We start from the raw sequence: 16,701 nt of genomic DNA, 5'->3' as shown, positions 1-16,701 counted from the left end.
AAGGTAAAGCGAGGGAGGCACTGTTTGTAGCTGCTATAACGAAAGTGATTCCTTCCATCCGTCCATCCATTTATGAGAAAATGAGTCGATATGTACCTGCCAGAACCACATGATCTGTTTGCTGTTCCTGGTATAGTGGCGATACACAGTGTTTCTCTGCCAGTCCTGCAGATCCACCTCCAGCATCCCGCAAAGCATCACCTAACACACACACACACACACACACACACACTCTCTCTGTGCACAGTGTGTATACAAATCTACCAGAAATGACCAGTATGACTGGCCCATACAGTATCTGAAGCTCTGGGTAGGATATGAAAAGGAAGGAAATCCGAATTGCACACAACAACAAAGGACCTGGGAAACGCCACAGACACGACGGGCTTTACCTCCAACTCCTTTTCGTCAAAATACTGCAGCCACTGCAGCGGAACCACCTCGTTAAAGCCGTCCAGAAACGCTTTGGTCTGACCCTCAACACCTCGTGAGAAGCGCCACTCTGCCATTAACCTGCGGAGGACAATCGCATCTTCAGTCATGCGTAGCGTTCTAACCGGACAGTCGCACGGTCCTCTGGCTGTGAAGTGAAACCCTTACCCGATGTACTCCTCCTTGTTCTCCTCCGTCACCAGAATGTTATCCCCGTCTGGTTTCAGGTTGTGGGACGTGATTTTGCCCAGGATCTCCATGTCGACAGTGAAGTACATTTCCAAACTGCACTCCTCTATGTTGTTGTCTCTACGAGCACAAACGGATGCACGGTAATGAGTACTTCCTACTTTTTAAGCGAGTACGACCTCCGACTCGTCGTAGAGAAGTAATGGCCGAGAGCTGAATTACATTAGTTACGGGCGCAATTTTTTCCCCCTTATAAGAGGGAAATGTAGTTCATCAGCTAACATGCGCTGTCTGTTTTCTGCACTGCGATGCAGCCACGGATTATACGGATAACGAGTAACGGAAATCATTACTTATTATCTACATAACACGAGTGCAAAACTAAATGAAGAGAAGGACAATAAACGTGCAATTTGGCCAAAACATACCTTGTAAGAGGTGCACAGAGGTGCTAAAGTAAAGGGGTGGGGAGGGGGGGGGGTCGGTTGGTGTTCCTTCGGTTTCCTCCCCCAGTTTAATGACATACAGTGTAAGCTGATTGGCATTTCGAAATTGTTCGCAGTATATGAATGTGATGGGATGCCACCCAGTCAAGGCTGCCTGCCCCCCACCTTGTGCCCCAAGTCCCCTGGGATAGGCTCCAGGCTTCCCCACGACCCTGTGTAGGATAAGCGGTATGGAAAATGGGTGTGTGTCTGTGCACCATGATTCTTTAAGTCTCCTTCCTACAGTCAAACATGTGCAACCATTTGCTTGTGCTGTGATTCGTGGTTGCTGCTTTCATCAGACGGAAGCACACACTCATCAGCTTTCAAACTCTGCTGAAAGAGCATGGACTTGAAATGTGACCCTGCTGGGGGGGAAAAATAAAAAATAAAAATCTTCATAGAATTTGTAATGGTCCATTCATCCATCTTCTATATCGCTTTATCCTTTTCAGGGTCACGGGGAAACCTGGAGCCTATCCCAGGGAGCATCAGGCACAAGGCGGGGTGCCAATCTGAATTTATAACGGTTTCAATGGGAACTGAATTGGTTTTTAATGGAAACTGTAATGGTTCCTATGGGTCTCCACTAGGATATTGTTGCATGTGTCATGTTATGTCTAGTGGATACCATTAAGGGCCTATAATGGTAATGGTTTTAATGCTTAGCTGATGGTTTGCAATGGTATTTGTAGTGGAAACCATTAGAAATGTTAATTTTTAGCAAGGGGGGTATAACAGGATAAGTAGGCACATTTACTTACATGCTCCACATGTCACCATCACGAACCATTACTTTGATAGCACTTGCACTAACTAATCACAGCGGCACGCGTCAACAATCTGTGGGTTTTATGCGAGTTATTTGATTTTCTCCTGATTTAAGAAACCACAGTCTTGCATCAGCTCACAAGACCAAAGTCCATGAATCCACAGATCAAGTACTCACATAAAAACTTGTTGCAAAGCCAAAGTAACAGCTACCAGAAATACTACTGGAGTGCGTACTTTTTCTGTTCGGTGAGCTGGCGTTTCGGCCGAGTGATTTTTATTTACGTTTGCTTTGACCCCTGCTTTATGTGAAACAGCAGAAAGATGTACTGTAGTAGTCAAAGCTATCGTAGAATATATTGTAAATATCGTAAAATCGACAAACGGTAAACGTTAGCGCCTCTGAAAATAGACGTAGAAAAGGTTTAGACGCTGTATTCATCTACCCGAAAGGATAGATCATCATGATACATCCTGACAGAGAGAGAGAGAGAGAGAGCACGGGGGAAAGAGAACAAGAGATAGGAGAGAAGAGAGCAAGAGAGAAGAGAGAGAGCAATGGGGGGGGGGGGGGGGGGGGGCAAGAGAGGGGGGAAGAGAGCAAGAGATGGGAGAGAAGAGAGCAATAGAGAGAGGGGGGAGAGAGAGGGAGGAAGAGAGCAAGAGAGAGAGGAGAGAGAGAGAAATAAAGAGAGGGGGAGCAAGAGATGAGAGAGAAGAGAGCAAGAGAGAGAGGAGAGAGAGAGAGAGAGAGAGAGAGAGAGAGAGAGAAAGAGTGAGAGCGCGAGAAGAGAGGAGAGAGAAAGAAAGAGAGAGAAAGAAAGAGAGAGAGAGAGAACATGTTCAATGTTATGCTTTCGGGGAGACTCGGACGGGTTCGGGCACGGAACATACCGGATCCAGATCAGCGAGTTGTAGAACTCCGGGTCGATGGACTCCAGGTCTTTAAGGAGGAGCTTCTTGTTGAGCATGCGCTTGTAAAAGGGCAGGGAGAAGCCTGTATCGATGAACTTTCCATGGAACAGCGCCTGCAGACACACCGTACAGGAGTACACACGTTTACACGGACGCTCCAGTGACGCACGCACGTAACCCTTACTGTTCTTACAGAGACTGTTTCACAAATACATTCATCTGCTAAATGTGCAAAAAATGTGCAAAAATGTGCAAAAAAAAAAAAAAAAAGACAAATTACAACAGAAGGAATGCAATACAATGTGCCATGCGGTTAGAGGAAAGTTATCAACAGCACGGTGGCGTGATTAGTGATGATTTTCCAGCAACACTGTCCCTGTATGTTTTAATCCTCTTACACCGCAGCAATATGCTAACATTTCATTTTCACTAAAGAACGACATCATACTTTTATCCATTCCTAATTGTGCTAAAGCTTGCGAAGCATCTTTGTCATCATCACATACGTACATTATAGCAGCTATAAACAGTCGTTCCCTCGCCAGCCCGTGTTTCGTTTTGTTTTCCTCTCTTGATTATAAGAAGACCGAAAACGCAGCTTGTCCACTTCCTGAGAGACCGCAAAGACTTCTCCATCTTCCTACTTTACCTCTGACACCAGAGACTCCGTCCATAACGCTGAATAAAGGTCTCCTTACAGAAAACCTCGCCTTATCACTGCGCTTTTTAAATCTGTTTATGGTCAAGCATGTGACGTACAAAGATCCCCGTGAGCGAGACGTTACTATAGGAACTACAACGTATTAGACGGAGCGCATTAAAATACGCACTAGAGCTGGGAATCATGTCAGGACTGCTGTTATAGAAAATGAATCGTTCAATCGATCAACACTTTCTGACCAGGCAGAATTCAACAGTGCAGTACGAGATGAAATAATATGAGCTGGAAACAAACTTGCCATGGCGATGAAGCGGCCGATGAAGCAGAAGTAGGACAGGTGATCTGGGTTGATGGTGGACGCAGGATTTATCTGTAGACAGTAGTTGCTCTTGCCGGCATACTCAAACAGACAGTACATGGGGTTCAGGACCTCATGTGAGAGGAGGAAAAACCACTCCCTGGCCAAAAATAAATAAGTGTAGAAAGGACACATTTACAATAGAGATCTGGTTCAGGCCGGACATTCATATCTGTCCCGCGTGATCCGATTACAAGTAGACAGCCAAGACCCCAGAGCCACTGACTTGGTGGTCGGCCACATTCATGAACAGGAGTGTAAGAGTTGCTCGTGCAGCTTTGCATGACGCGTAACTTCATTATCAAAGTAATCCCAAATGAAACGTTTATATTTCAGATCATTAAATTGCCGGGTGCTCAGGTTGGTCAGTAAAAGCTGTGGCATTTTACATTAGAGGATCGACCGATAGTGGATTTCACCGATAGCGATAATCAAGTCCCTACCTGCCGATAAACGATTAATCAACAGATTGAGATTTTTTATATATATATATATATATATATATATATATATATATATATATATATATATATATATATATATATATATACACACACATATACATATATATACACATACACACACACACACACATATACATATATACACACACACATATACATACATACACACACACACCCACATTATGTATACATCATGTATATATAATATATGTATATATATGTATACACTTAATTTCACCTCTAGAGGCCGCTCTCGTGCTATACCATGATAGCGGTGCATACATTTGGTTACAAATTTTTTTTTAATCGTAAATTTAGTCATCGATTTAAAAATAAATAAATAAATAAATAAATAAATAAATAAATAAATAAATAAATTGAACGAACTTGACAACATTCGGTAAGTAAGGAAGGTACATATTAAAAAAAACTTTAAAATCAAAACAAACCTGGCAAGGCCTCCATAGTCGAGTCCCTCCTCCCCTCTGAAAATGATGTAAAGCCTTCTCCTAAGGTCATACGGCTTCAGAGCCATGATCTGGAAAAGAAAAACGAACCCAAGTAGTTACACAACAAAACCGTTCCACGCTTATGATAAAAGATTATCCTGAAACTATACATCTGAGCAGTGTGGCGTTCCTGGGTGGACGTGCGGAGCTGGTGCTAGCACTTGTTGAACAGTGAGCATGCTTAACACACAGGGACAGGTGGAAAACTCTTACTTGCTGGAAAGAGTCTTCGAACAATGTCTGTCTAGAGACTGTGATCTTAACATGACTGGGTAGCGCGTTGGACTGGGGAAGAGAAAGAAAACAAAGACTGTGACGTCAAAGGAAAAAAAAAAGATAGAAAAAAAAAAGGGAACGTGTTCGTGCTGAATCCGAATGCAGACAGTTTACCTGGCACAGGTAGCGGAAGTGAGCTAGTTTCCATCGGAAGCTGCGCTCGTATGCTATCTGGGGCCCTTTAGTGCTGCAAGACAGAGGAAGAAGAAATGATACAGTAAGAGGATTATTATATTATTTGATTATATTATTTGCAACAATCAGTATTTTTCCTTTTCGGACCAATAATGTGGAAAATCATGTAGAAAATATCATTTTTAATCTTTAAGCCATTGACTTAGAAGAGTTAGGGTCGGGTAGTTAGAAACACTAAGGGTTCACTCAAAACAAGGTGAGACAGCGTTTATTACGCCACCTGTGGCTGGAGCCAGCTTCCAGAAGAAGTAAGATGCACTCAAACCCTATCCATGTTTAAAACCAGACTGAAAACACATCTATTTAGCCTCGCATTTACTGACTGAACACTACGCTGCACTCTACTGATCGATCTAGATCATTATAGCTCTGTAACGTTTACATTTTTAAAATTTATTTATCTCCTGCTCATTTCAATGCACATATCTAATTTTTATTTCTTGTTCTTATACTTTTTTAATACCTTGTATACCTATAATGAACGCACTTTGAATTACCTTTGGGTATGAAATGTGCTATATAAATAAACTTGCCTTGCCTCAAAGCAACATTTTTTATTATTATTATTATCATCATTATTATTACTATTATTATTATGAGAGGGAGAGAAATAAATAAATAAATAAATAAATAAATAAATAAATAAATAAATAAATAAATAAATAAAAGGTACTAAACCCTTTTCCCCATCAATGCCGCATCAAAAACTGATGCATGCCTAGTGCAGAGAGAAGACGTGTACTTACACAGAGGACTTGCCAGTCCTTGGGTCACTGAACGTTGTGGTGCGAGTGTTGTGATCCACAAAGTAGCGCACGCCTTCTCTTGTATAACGGATCTCCCAGCCTTCAGGCAGAGGATCCTCGTTCTGCAGCCTGCACACCAACAAATATGATTAGTATCGTGTTAAAATATCAAATGTTTAGATACTAGTGTGATGCAGATTAACCCAAAAAATATAGCTGCAAGCAGCAAAGGTGGATTCCTCCTCAAGATTGCGAACGCATTTGGATCAGTGGCAGATTTGAAGTTCATTTTTGTAGTTTTCCAAAATCAGGAGTCCGTGAGAATTTTGGAGAATTACTTCGTGCTGATAAAATGCTACTTTAACATAATTTTTTTACATTTATCCCTCCTGCTATAACATTAATCTGAAAGAAGTGTACTTTGGCTGGATTCAAGACAAACAGCACCATCTAGCGGACGATAAAGATATTGTTAAACATAATAACACATCTCAAAGACAATAAACCTTTTAATATCATTGTTTTTGGAGATATGAGGTTGCCATCGCACATGGTAACATACTGTAGTGTCCTCATTGTGTGTGGCACAGATCAAGTCCATAGGTAAACGTTCCATTGATTAAACACAAGAAATACGTGCAGCTGTTGTCAATTCATCAATATGCAAATAGTTTGGCCAATTTTTATTTGATCCCTTATTGCTTATCACCCTATAGAAAGACATGTATTCTACACATATGTACCACAGTTCAAATCGGACCCACGGTTCACGAGGAGAAGATTTTTGCAATTTTGGACAAATTTTCGATGTAGGGGAAAATCTATCATCGCGGACTTTATGGGTCCCGATGGCTTTTTTGTTCCCCATGAGAAATAAGACAGACAGACAGTTTGGACTTATGGGGCGGAGAGAAAAATCACGTAGAATTTGGGAGTGACCTGTAGCGCCACCTATAGGCTCATGTGGGCTATTTGTGGTGTGGGCAGTTACTCGTGGCCTGTAGTATCAAATGTACCAAATCCAAAACTTTTACCATTCAGATCTTGAGTTATTGGTCACTTCAGTTAGATAAGGAGAATAAGAAGAATACCAACAATAAAATAAACCCCTCAAAAAAATCCCATGTGTTTCAGGAGTGTAGGGTTGAAAAAACAGAGACGAGATGTACCCTTGTGTGCGAGGGTCTTCCCATTGAGTGGTCTTCGTGTTGTGATTGACGAAATACACTCGATCGTTTGAATCCACGCGTCTCTCTGGGGACAAATGAGGCAGAGCCAAAAATTATGGGCGTGTCTCAATCAGCTCCTTGGCTCCATAGCTGGTGAATCAGTGTGCGGCGTACACGAGTTCGAGCGCTGGTAAGGACCCTGTCTCCCTACACATCGGGACCCTGCTGACTCAATTTCCCGCGACATGACTACGTACCCGCGTTGTAAAACGTCACCACAGGCAGGACCGATATCTTTGACGTTATACGACACATAAACGTGTTAGCTTAAATCGCACACACACACAGAACGTCAAAGAAAGTTTATAAATAAATAAATAAATAAAAATCGCAAGTGTAAGTAATCATGTAAGGGCCGCAACAACAACAACAAGCTGCTTACATTTGTGGACGGAAGTTGGCTGAGAGTCTGTCCACTTTTTTTTTTTCCTTTCAGAAAATATGACATCATTCCCAACATAGTGAGCATCGATGCTCCGTGGTTTTTTTCGGTGCATTGTGGGATGTTTTCAAGGGACCGAATGTTCCCGTGCACTGGAAGGGTTTTGCGATTGACACAGCCTTTAAAATGGCCGACTCCCTGATCAGTGGCCTGACTACTGAACTGACTATGGAGCTGATCGAGACGCACCCTATGTAACAAACATAAGACGCATTCCTCTCAGGAATGAGTCCAGCGATTCTCAAAATGGGGTTCGGGGATCCCCAAGGCTCCATGAATCAAATCTAAGGTTTTAAAATAATAATAATAAAAATATATACATGTATATAGAGAGAGATTTTTATTATTTGGTTACAGGGGTGGAATTCAACCCACCATTATCAAAGCGGTATTGATTATGACTGGTTATACGACTTAAAATGGGTTTGAACTGAAACCTTAACAAAAATAAATAAAACACTGCAGTAAAGAAGCTGAATATTACTGTACACATTTGAATCAACAGCCTGATATCTGAACTGTTCATAACATCCATCAAAACATATACAGTGAGTGACTTACCCCAACCAGGAGGTAGCGGACCCAGGGGGTCGTTTTCTGCAGACATCATTGAAGCCTGTGTCCGGAGCAGGAACCCAAGCATGCCAAGAGCAGGAAAGAGAGAAACTGAGTGGTACAATGGCTTGAATATATATATTATATATATATACACACATATACACACACACCACCGTAGAGAAGACCTCACGGCTAAATAAGCTAATCACCATCATCAAATGGAGATGAGATTAATCAGCATGTCAAAGGCCCAGAGAGTCACTGTGCAAATCAAAGGGCAACACTTCACTGATGTGGAAGTGCAAAAGGGGCGGAGGAGGAGATACTCAGCTTTATTTCTCTTCAAGTCATGCAGATCGGTAACCAAGCTGCTGCTAGGGTAAAATATCAGCACTGTTTAGAACGTGTGTGTGTGTGTGTGTGTGTGTGTAATGTGGCTGCTATACCGAGTAGAGGTATCTCTGGTTGAACTGGTGCATAGCTCCCTGTAGCTGGCTTCTCTGGGACTGCCACTGTTCAAAGTTGCGCACCGACTCCATCGTTGGCCGCTGCCACGTGGTGGTCCGCGTGTTGTGGTCTACGTAGTAGATCCGGCCGCGAGTATCCACTCGCCTCTCCCAACTACACACACACACACACACACGCACGCACACGCACACACACACACAAAATGTGTAGAAACGTCCAGACTGTGTAAGGGTGTTTACACCTACAATACCAGTCCAAAAAGTTTAGACATACTCATTCTTTATTCCCCCCCCCCCGACATTTTATAATAATAATAATAATAATAATAATAATAATAATAAAGTCATCACAACTCTGGAGCAACACAAATGGAACTATGAGAATTATGTTGTGATAAAAAACCCAAAATAAATCAAAATAATTTCGGCATCTTTAAAAGTACACGCCCTTTTTGCCTAGAAATTTCCAGAAATGTATTCTTGGCATTTTCTTGACCGATTTCTTGAGGAATTTCCCCGAGGTGCTTCTTAAACAGTATTAAAAGGAGTTCCCACCTACGCTGGACTCTATATCGGCTGCCTTTCGGGATATTTCGCTGCGAGTCGTCCGTTTAAATTAAATATTTGCTGTAAATAAAATGTTCGTTTTCTGAAGGAAGAAATGAACACGTCGGCACGATTATATTTTTGTCTACAACTCCGATTTCAAACATTTAAAATCATACACCGGGTTTTTAACATGAGAAACATTTCTCCAAACTTTGGACTGTTAGTGTATAAGACCCAAACTCGACCCCCCTTAATGCAGCGTTCCTGACAAACGGGAACTTGGGATTTTCAGAACCTCCGACTTCCCACATTAGATACGGATATGAATTGTTTAGAACGTATATGAATATTCACTCGGTTATCCGTCGACAAAAACTGTTGTTTGGCTCGTGCGTAATCTATTTTTAAAGTGGAGCTTAACAGCGCTGAGAATAACACGGAAGAGCGGTTAAATATTAAAGTTTGACCCAGTATTCAGCTATTTAATCAGAATCTCACAAGACTGCTTAAAATCTTCAAATCACACGGTTATTTGTTTGTTCTTACTTTTCGCTACGAGACAAGACTCCGACTTTCCGAGTAGGAATTGCAAGTTGGTGAGCCGCTCCAACGGATCTTTCCTACTGCAGAAGGTCAGGAGTTCAAGCCCCAGCACTGTCAAGCTGCCACTGTTGGGCTCTTAACCCTCAACTGCGCGGTTGTATGAATGTAAATACTCCACTTGGTCAGGAACGCAGAAGAAAGTGGTCTGAGAGAAAGAGAACTGGGTTCACTTTGCATTCACACTGTTCCTAGCCTGGTAAGTGCACACGGCACACTTCGGTCCACTTCCTGGTCGCACTTGTTCCCTTTTAGACGGAGAGCATTTAGAGATTTAGATTTATATTTACTTCTGGAGCCGAACGGCTGCACTAACATTCGTCGTGTGGTTCATGCTAGTGATTGCACAATTATAAAGAAATGTAAAGTACAACCCCCCCCCCCCCCCCCCAATTTTGTCTGTCATTTCAAACCCTTTGTGTCTCATGTTTTTATGAGCTGTATCTAACCAGTTCCTTATATAATCCTCACTCCGAACGTCGAAGAGAGACACCGTTTCAATCTCCGACCTGATCACATTTTGGTGGTGCACGCTCATTTGGAGCGTTCACGTAAGGCCCAGAGAGTGAGGGGGAAAAACTCTGCTTAAATTATCTGCAATGAGCCAAGTGTGAAAACCCTCTTAATCCCCCCCGAGAGCCGGGACTGTATGAGACTCACCCCGGTGGCAGAGGCTGTGGTCTTTCCCACGTTGTGGTTCTTGTATTGTGATCGACGTAGTACGTCCGTCCATGTGGGTCCTTCCTCTGTTCCCACCTGCAGGAGACGGAACCAAAACGTAAAAGCGCTGCATTCGATGCGTCATCGGCGGCATGATTGTACGTAAGGGATAAAAACACTTGGGGCAGAGCTTTTAGAGGATAAAATTATCAGTGACAAGGGTGAAGTGGAGTTAGTGTTCTCATACCACAGGAATGTTACAATTTTTAAATGTATTAAAGAATGACACGTCATGGTTTTTTTTAATCGGTTTATAGTTGCATTTAAATGTGGTGCACTACTGCCTGATGTTGCCGTTACTAATTCGACAGCACTGTGGGATAAGTCATACGATCGGATAAATAACTGTCTAGCGTCTGTGTCGTGATGATAACGAGCGCGGCTCACCCGGAAGGCAAAGGGTCTGAAGTGCTGACGTTGGGCGGCTGCTGTCGAGGTTTGGCTCCATCTGTGACCGTGCTGGTGTCTGAAGCAGCTTCTGCTGCGGAGCTGGAGGATGAAGCAGCAGCAGCTACTGTCTGACTGGGCGCAGATGAGGAAGAGGAGGCAGCGTCACTGCTGGGCTGAGTGCTGCAGGATACGGCTGCAGACTGGTGTGGAGAGGAGGTGGAGATGGAGGGGAGAGTGGAGGCAGATTCATTCTCTTCCTCAGTCCCACCTGCAGGGGGCAGCACCGGCTCTTCTGAAGTGGCATCAAGCTCAGAATTCTCCCCATTAACTGCAAACAACACACGATGTTAGAACACCCGAGGAATAAGGCCTAGAAATATCGAAATGTTTGAGGTCGAGAAGTATTCTAAAAAGAAGGTACAATAAACAGTCATGGAAAGTTAGAGAGAGTGCGACAGACAGACAAACAGACAGGGAGAGAGAGAGAGAGAGAGACAGAGAGAGAGACAGAGAGAGAGAGAGAGAGACAGAGAGAGACAAAGACAGAGAGAGCCACCGACAGAGAGAGAGAGAGACAGAGAGAGACAGAGAGAGAGACGGAGAGATGGAGAGACTGAGACAGAGAGAGACGGAGACAGAGAGACAGAGATGGAGAGAGACAGAGATGGAGAAAGACACAGGGAGAGAGAGAGAGAGAGAGAGAGAGAGAGAGAGAGAGAGAGAGAGAGAGACAGAGAGAGACAGAGAGAGACAGAGAGATGGAGAGACTGAAACAGAGAGAGACGGAGACAGAGAGACAGAGATGGAGAGAGACAGAGATGGAGAGAGACAGAGATGGAGAGAGACAGAGATGGAGAGAGACAGAGATGGAGAGAGACAGAGATGGAGAGAGACACAGGGGGAGAGACACAGGGGGAGAGACACAGGGGGAGAGACACAGGGGGAGAGACACAGGGGGAGAGAGAGAGACAGAGACAGACAGAGACAGACAGAGAGAGACAGAGAGAGACAGAGAGAGAGAGAATGAAGACCTAGTCTGGCATAAAATTACTAAAATGTATTCTGCTTTACTCATCATCAGGTCAGGTGGCAGAATTAAGCAGCAAATTGAACTCATTAAATAAAGAAAGCATTTGAAACCGAATCTGAAACATGTTTTTCTTGTCGTCATGGTTATTTAGCATGATTTTACAAAATCCGCCATCATCCACTCACTATACAAGTCCAGTATGCAAGGACATAACAGCAAGGACACTGGAGACCCTACAGAGTGCTCTACAGATCACCACTGGGGATTCAGCCACAATAAAAAAGTGACTATTTTCACTCTGATTAAAGTATTGGCACACCTGGATTTCTCTGGATGCACGCTTTAATCAGTCTGTACCGGATTGCGGGAAGGTTCTTTTTTGGTGATCGTTGCGGCCAAAAACGCTCGATTTTGCTGCGGCGCGTTTCAAAATTCCCGATGCAACTTTGCATTTTTTGTAGAGGGCGACTCGAATATGGCGCAATTGCAACTGCGCTAAATCGTTTCGCGCTCTCTCGCGGCGACGTTCGTTGGTAAACGAGACCTTTTAACTGTACTCGCGTTCGACGCACGAAGAGGGCTTTGGCTCAAAGCGTGTCGTGATGACATCACATGACGCGTCTTGGCCCAAACCTATGGTAATTGAAAGGAAGGAAGAAGAAAAGAAAAAAAAAAAAAAAAAAAAAAAAAAAAACAACCCAAACTTTTTTTTTTTTTTTTTTTTTAAATCACAAGCGTCTCCGAATATTGCGCAGTTTGCTCGATTTTGTGTTCGAGTTTGCGATGGCAAACATCCAGGAATCCTGGAGGGACTCTAATGCATCATGCCGTGTTTGTTTAACTTCATGTTAAACTTCAAAAAGAATCTATATCTATCTATCTATCTATCTATCTATCTATCTATCTATCTATCTATCTATCTATCTATCTATCTCAATCAGGCATGAACATAAGAAGCACTCGAATTAGTCATCTACATGTGAGCATTACACTCTTTCACCAATATAAATGAGTTTCACATAAAAAAAAAAAAAAAAATTACAATTTTTAAAAAAAAAAAAGTTCATTTCACTTTAACATCTTTTTCACTCTGGAGGTCTTGGATGTGACGGTTCTGGCTGTGTGCTCTCTGAGCTCAGCCTGGCAGAGGTTCTGACAGCAGCACAGATTAACCAGCACCCTAATGAAAATGAGCCCCAGCTGGATTTTCCTCTGATGAAGCACAGCAAATCCTCCACACACACACACACACTCACACACACGCGCACACCATGGTGCACATAAAAACGAACAGCAGACCTCAGAGGATTGTGCAATTCCTACGCAAAACTGCGGCTGTGCACACTCGAGTGCCGAGCTGGAGCGTAGCAGCTGCATTTATGAAAACGGATCTCGTTTAAAGCTTAAAGAATAATGACATTTACAGAAGCCTATGGCCTCCGTCCCAGATGGTATCCCAGCATGCATGACTCACCAGTCGTACTTGGCACGCTTCGGTCAGCAGGATTCGTGGTAGACGTAGCTGTCTGGTGTGTGGGCGTGGACTCCGCGTCGCCGTTGACAACGGGGGCTGTGCTGCCTTCGCTGTTGCCGGAGGAGGTGGACGGGGCTTCGCTCTCCACTCCGTGTGTGCCGTTCACCGAGCTGCATGATGCAACACACACACACACACTTTAATATCAGGTGTTAATTAGTGGCTCATACTCGTGTCGTTTTATCCCATTTTACATCACAGCGCTGTTGAATCCTCAAAAATATTAGCTATTGATTCGAACTTTTCTGTAAGCAGACGTTCATTTAAGTTCACGCATGGAAGGAGTCTCCAGTCGTCGGGGCTTTGTAATCTTAACGACATTAAGAAAGAGAAAAAAGATAAAAGAGTCTGGTAATGGAATGACGGTTTAGAGCTACTGTAACGCGAGTGATAACAGCGACTAACTTGTCTCGAGGACGCTCCACGTGTCCATTTATAGTTACACGTATGACATGGCGTTCATTAATAAGTTATATTAAATAAACATTGCCATCGTTGATGGATTGCTGTGGTATAAGGGGAATAAAGCACTTTGGGGATGAGGTGTAATTGGAAAATGATCAACTTCAGGGTGGGAAGAGTAACTCTGCTTCACATCGGGGATCCCCCCCCCCTTGAACAGAATAGTGTTTTATTTTCTTACTTAAGACAATAAAACACTATTACACTCTAGACAAACTCGCATGTAAACGCAACGGCCGATGTCGAGGTCAGCGGAAACGATCGGGGTCGCGTCCGTATATCGTATGCTAATTTGACAACGTAACTATCGTGACAGGCCTAGCATAAATTAAAGGAATCGATTAAGGAGGATTTTTAAGCACGAATAAATCATGGCAAATAAATAAATAAATAAATAAATAAAAAGTTCACATTCACACGTTTACACACTTCAGCTAATACGACTCTTAAAACTGCTATAAAACACAAACCTGACGAGATACGGATCGGAAACCAGATCGTTCAGCCTGATAAATGAAAGAAAACGTCTCTTCTGAGAGAACTGTTGCCTGCGGCATGGTCACGTGATCGAGGAAGAGGTGGCATGCTCGCAAGCAGGAGAACGGTGGGCGTTAATGGCGCACTTGACTGTCTGACACTGAGCTCATTGTTACGCAGGACATTCGAGGAGGACGGCGGCCATGACGGTTCATTCCCACGGGTCACTGTGTGTCTTTTGAAGATGCTCATTCGTAGTCGTAAGCGTCTAGTTGTAGTGGTGACGTCGCAGCGTTTAGAACAAAATCAGAGAGAGTTATGTCTTGTGAGACACTGAGACACACACCCCGAGCAGACTGTGCGACAATAAAAGCCTCGGGTCATCCTGCTGAGTCTCCGAGACAAAGCTGAGATGTTTCAGCAGCAGGGTGGAGGTGTGTGGGGTCTGCCAGTTTGGCAGGAAATGGCAACGGGTGGAACAGGAAGTTCTGCTGAGTAAACATCTCTCCTGATTATTCTCACCACATTTTTCACCACAGCGTGCAACAGCTTCCCATCTCGACGTGTTCCCACTCGAGAGTCAGCAGATCTGAGCGGCTCCGCCGAAGCGGCGTGAAAGCCTTTGAGGAAGTGTTCGGGCGCGAGTGATGCATTCTCACACGACAAGGACGAATTTAGTCACAGCGTAACGACGTAGACCAGGAGACGGAGGTTTTCTGCCTCGTACGGCATGTTATAAAGCTCGTTATTACCAGGATGATACTTTGGCCAAAAATAAACAAAATAAAAGTTCGAGCACAGCTTCATTCAACCGTACAACATGTTCAGGATGACTTCATCTTCGTGTGTGTGTGTGTGTGTGTGTGTGTGTGTGTGTGTGTGTGTGTGTGTGTGTGTGTATGTGCGCGTGTGTGTGTGTGTGTGTGTGTGTGTATGTGCGCGTGTGTGTGTATGTGTGTATATGTGCGCGTGTGTGTGTATGTGTATGTGCGCGTGTGTGTGTATGTGCGCGTGTGTGTGTGTGTGTGTATGTGCGCGCGTGTGTATATGTGCGCGTGTGTGTATGTGTATGTGCGCGTGTGTGTGTGTGTGTGTGTATATGTGCGCGTGTGTGTGTATGTGTATGTGCGCGTGTGTGTGTATGTGCGCGTGTGTGTATGTGCGCGTGTCCTTACCTGTTCTGAGCTCTGGCAGTCTCCTCCCCGTTCTCATGAATAGCATCTCCGTTCTGCTGAACTTCTTTTGGAAGAGAGAGAGAGAGAGAGAGAGAGAGAGAGAGAGAGAGAGAGAGAGAGAGAGAGAGACAGTGAGAGAGAGGGAGAGAGAGGGAGAGAGTGAGAGAGAGTGAGAGAGAGAGAGAGAGAGAGAGAGAGAGAGACAGTGAGAGACAGTGAGAGAGAGAGAGAGACAGTGAGAGAGAGAGAGAGACAGTGAGAGAGAGAGAGAGACAGTGAGAGAGAGAGAGGGAGAGAGACAGTGAGAGAGAGAGAGAGAGAGAGAGAGGGAGAGAGACAGTGAGAGAGAGAGAGAGAGAGAGAGAGACAGAGAGACAGTGAGAGAGAGAGAGACAGAGAGAGAGAGGGAGAGAGAGAGAGAGACAGAGAGAGACAGTGAGAGAGAGAGAGACAGAGAGAGACAGTGAGAGACAGTGAGAGAGAGAGACAGTGAGAGAGAGGGAGTGAGAGAGAGAGACAGTGAGAGAGAGGGAGTGAGAGAGAGAGAGAGAGAGAGAGAGACAGTGAGAGAGAGGGAGAGAGAGAGAGAGAGAGAGAGAGAGAGAGAGAGAGAGAGAGAGAGAGAGAGAGAGGGAGTGAGAGAGAGAGACAGAGAGAGAGAGAGACAGAGAGTGAGAGAGAGAGAGAGAGAGAGAGAGAGAGAGAGAGAGAGAGAGAGAGAGAGAGAGCGCGACCGAATGCAGTTTAACTGCTACTTTAAACACGCTGTGTGGAATTGGAATTTGGACAATAATGGGGTAGAAAGAGGTGAGGAGAGGAGAGGAAGTACTCACTGGTTGCCGTGGTGACGTTTCCGTTGTGTAGAGGCTCCTGGTCTACGGCGAGGCCGTCCAGGATGACCGTGAGCTCTCCGGACGTCACCATGCCATTTTTGTTCTCCAGAGTCAGTTTTAGCACCTCCTTTACATTTTCAACTACACACACACACACACACACACACACACACACACACACACACACACACACACACACACACACACACACACACACACACACACACACACACA

General features: G+C 44.1%; 1 protein-coding gene across 3 annotated transcripts in view; it reads right to left on the bottom strand.

Moving 5' to 3' along the window:
* The window catches only part of LOC108272149 (NEDD4-like E3 ubiquitin-protein ligase WWP1), a 51,437-nt gene that overhangs the window by 5,129 nt on the left and 29,607 nt on the right, over positions 1-16,701 (bottom strand). For 2 of the 3 annotated variants that reach the window (XM_053683932.1, XM_053683944.1), the window contains 17 exons: positions 16,468-16,608; positions 15,635-15,698; positions 13,461-13,630; positions 10,954-11,284; positions 10,507-10,602; positions 8,677-8,851; positions 8,234-8,288; positions 7,171-7,255; positions 6,002-6,130; positions 5,175-5,247; positions 4,998-5,069; positions 4,725-4,813; positions 3,752-3,911; positions 2,772-2,905; positions 601-741; positions 393-513; positions 97-201 (listed from right to left, as the gene is read on the bottom strand). In XM_053683932.1, the coding sequence (XP_053539907.1) occupies positions 97-201; positions 393-513; positions 601-741; positions 2,772-2,905; positions 3,752-3,911; positions 4,725-4,813; positions 4,998-5,069; positions 5,175-5,247; positions 6,002-6,130; positions 7,171-7,255; positions 8,234-8,288; positions 8,677-8,851; positions 10,507-10,602; positions 10,954-11,284; positions 13,461-13,630; positions 15,635-15,698; positions 16,468-16,608 (2,141 nt within the window). The remainder of the gene's footprint in view (positions 1-96; positions 202-392; positions 514-600; positions 742-2,771; positions 2,906-3,751; positions 3,912-4,724; positions 4,814-4,997; positions 5,070-5,174; positions 5,248-6,001; positions 6,131-7,170; positions 7,256-8,233; positions 8,289-8,676; positions 8,852-10,506; positions 10,603-10,953; positions 11,285-13,460; positions 13,631-15,634; positions 15,699-16,467; positions 16,609-16,701) is intronic. The other variant, XM_053683941.1, reaches the window with a different exon arrangement.

This window comes from Ictalurus punctatus, chromosome 1, assembly GCF_001660625.3.
Source record: "Ictalurus punctatus breed USDA103 chromosome 1, Coco_2.0, whole genome shotgun sequence".
NCBI classification, from domain to species: Eukaryota; Metazoa; Chordata; class Actinopteri; order Siluriformes; family Ictaluridae; genus Ictalurus; species Ictalurus punctatus.
This window is presented reverse-complemented; position numbering and strand designations above follow the sequence as displayed.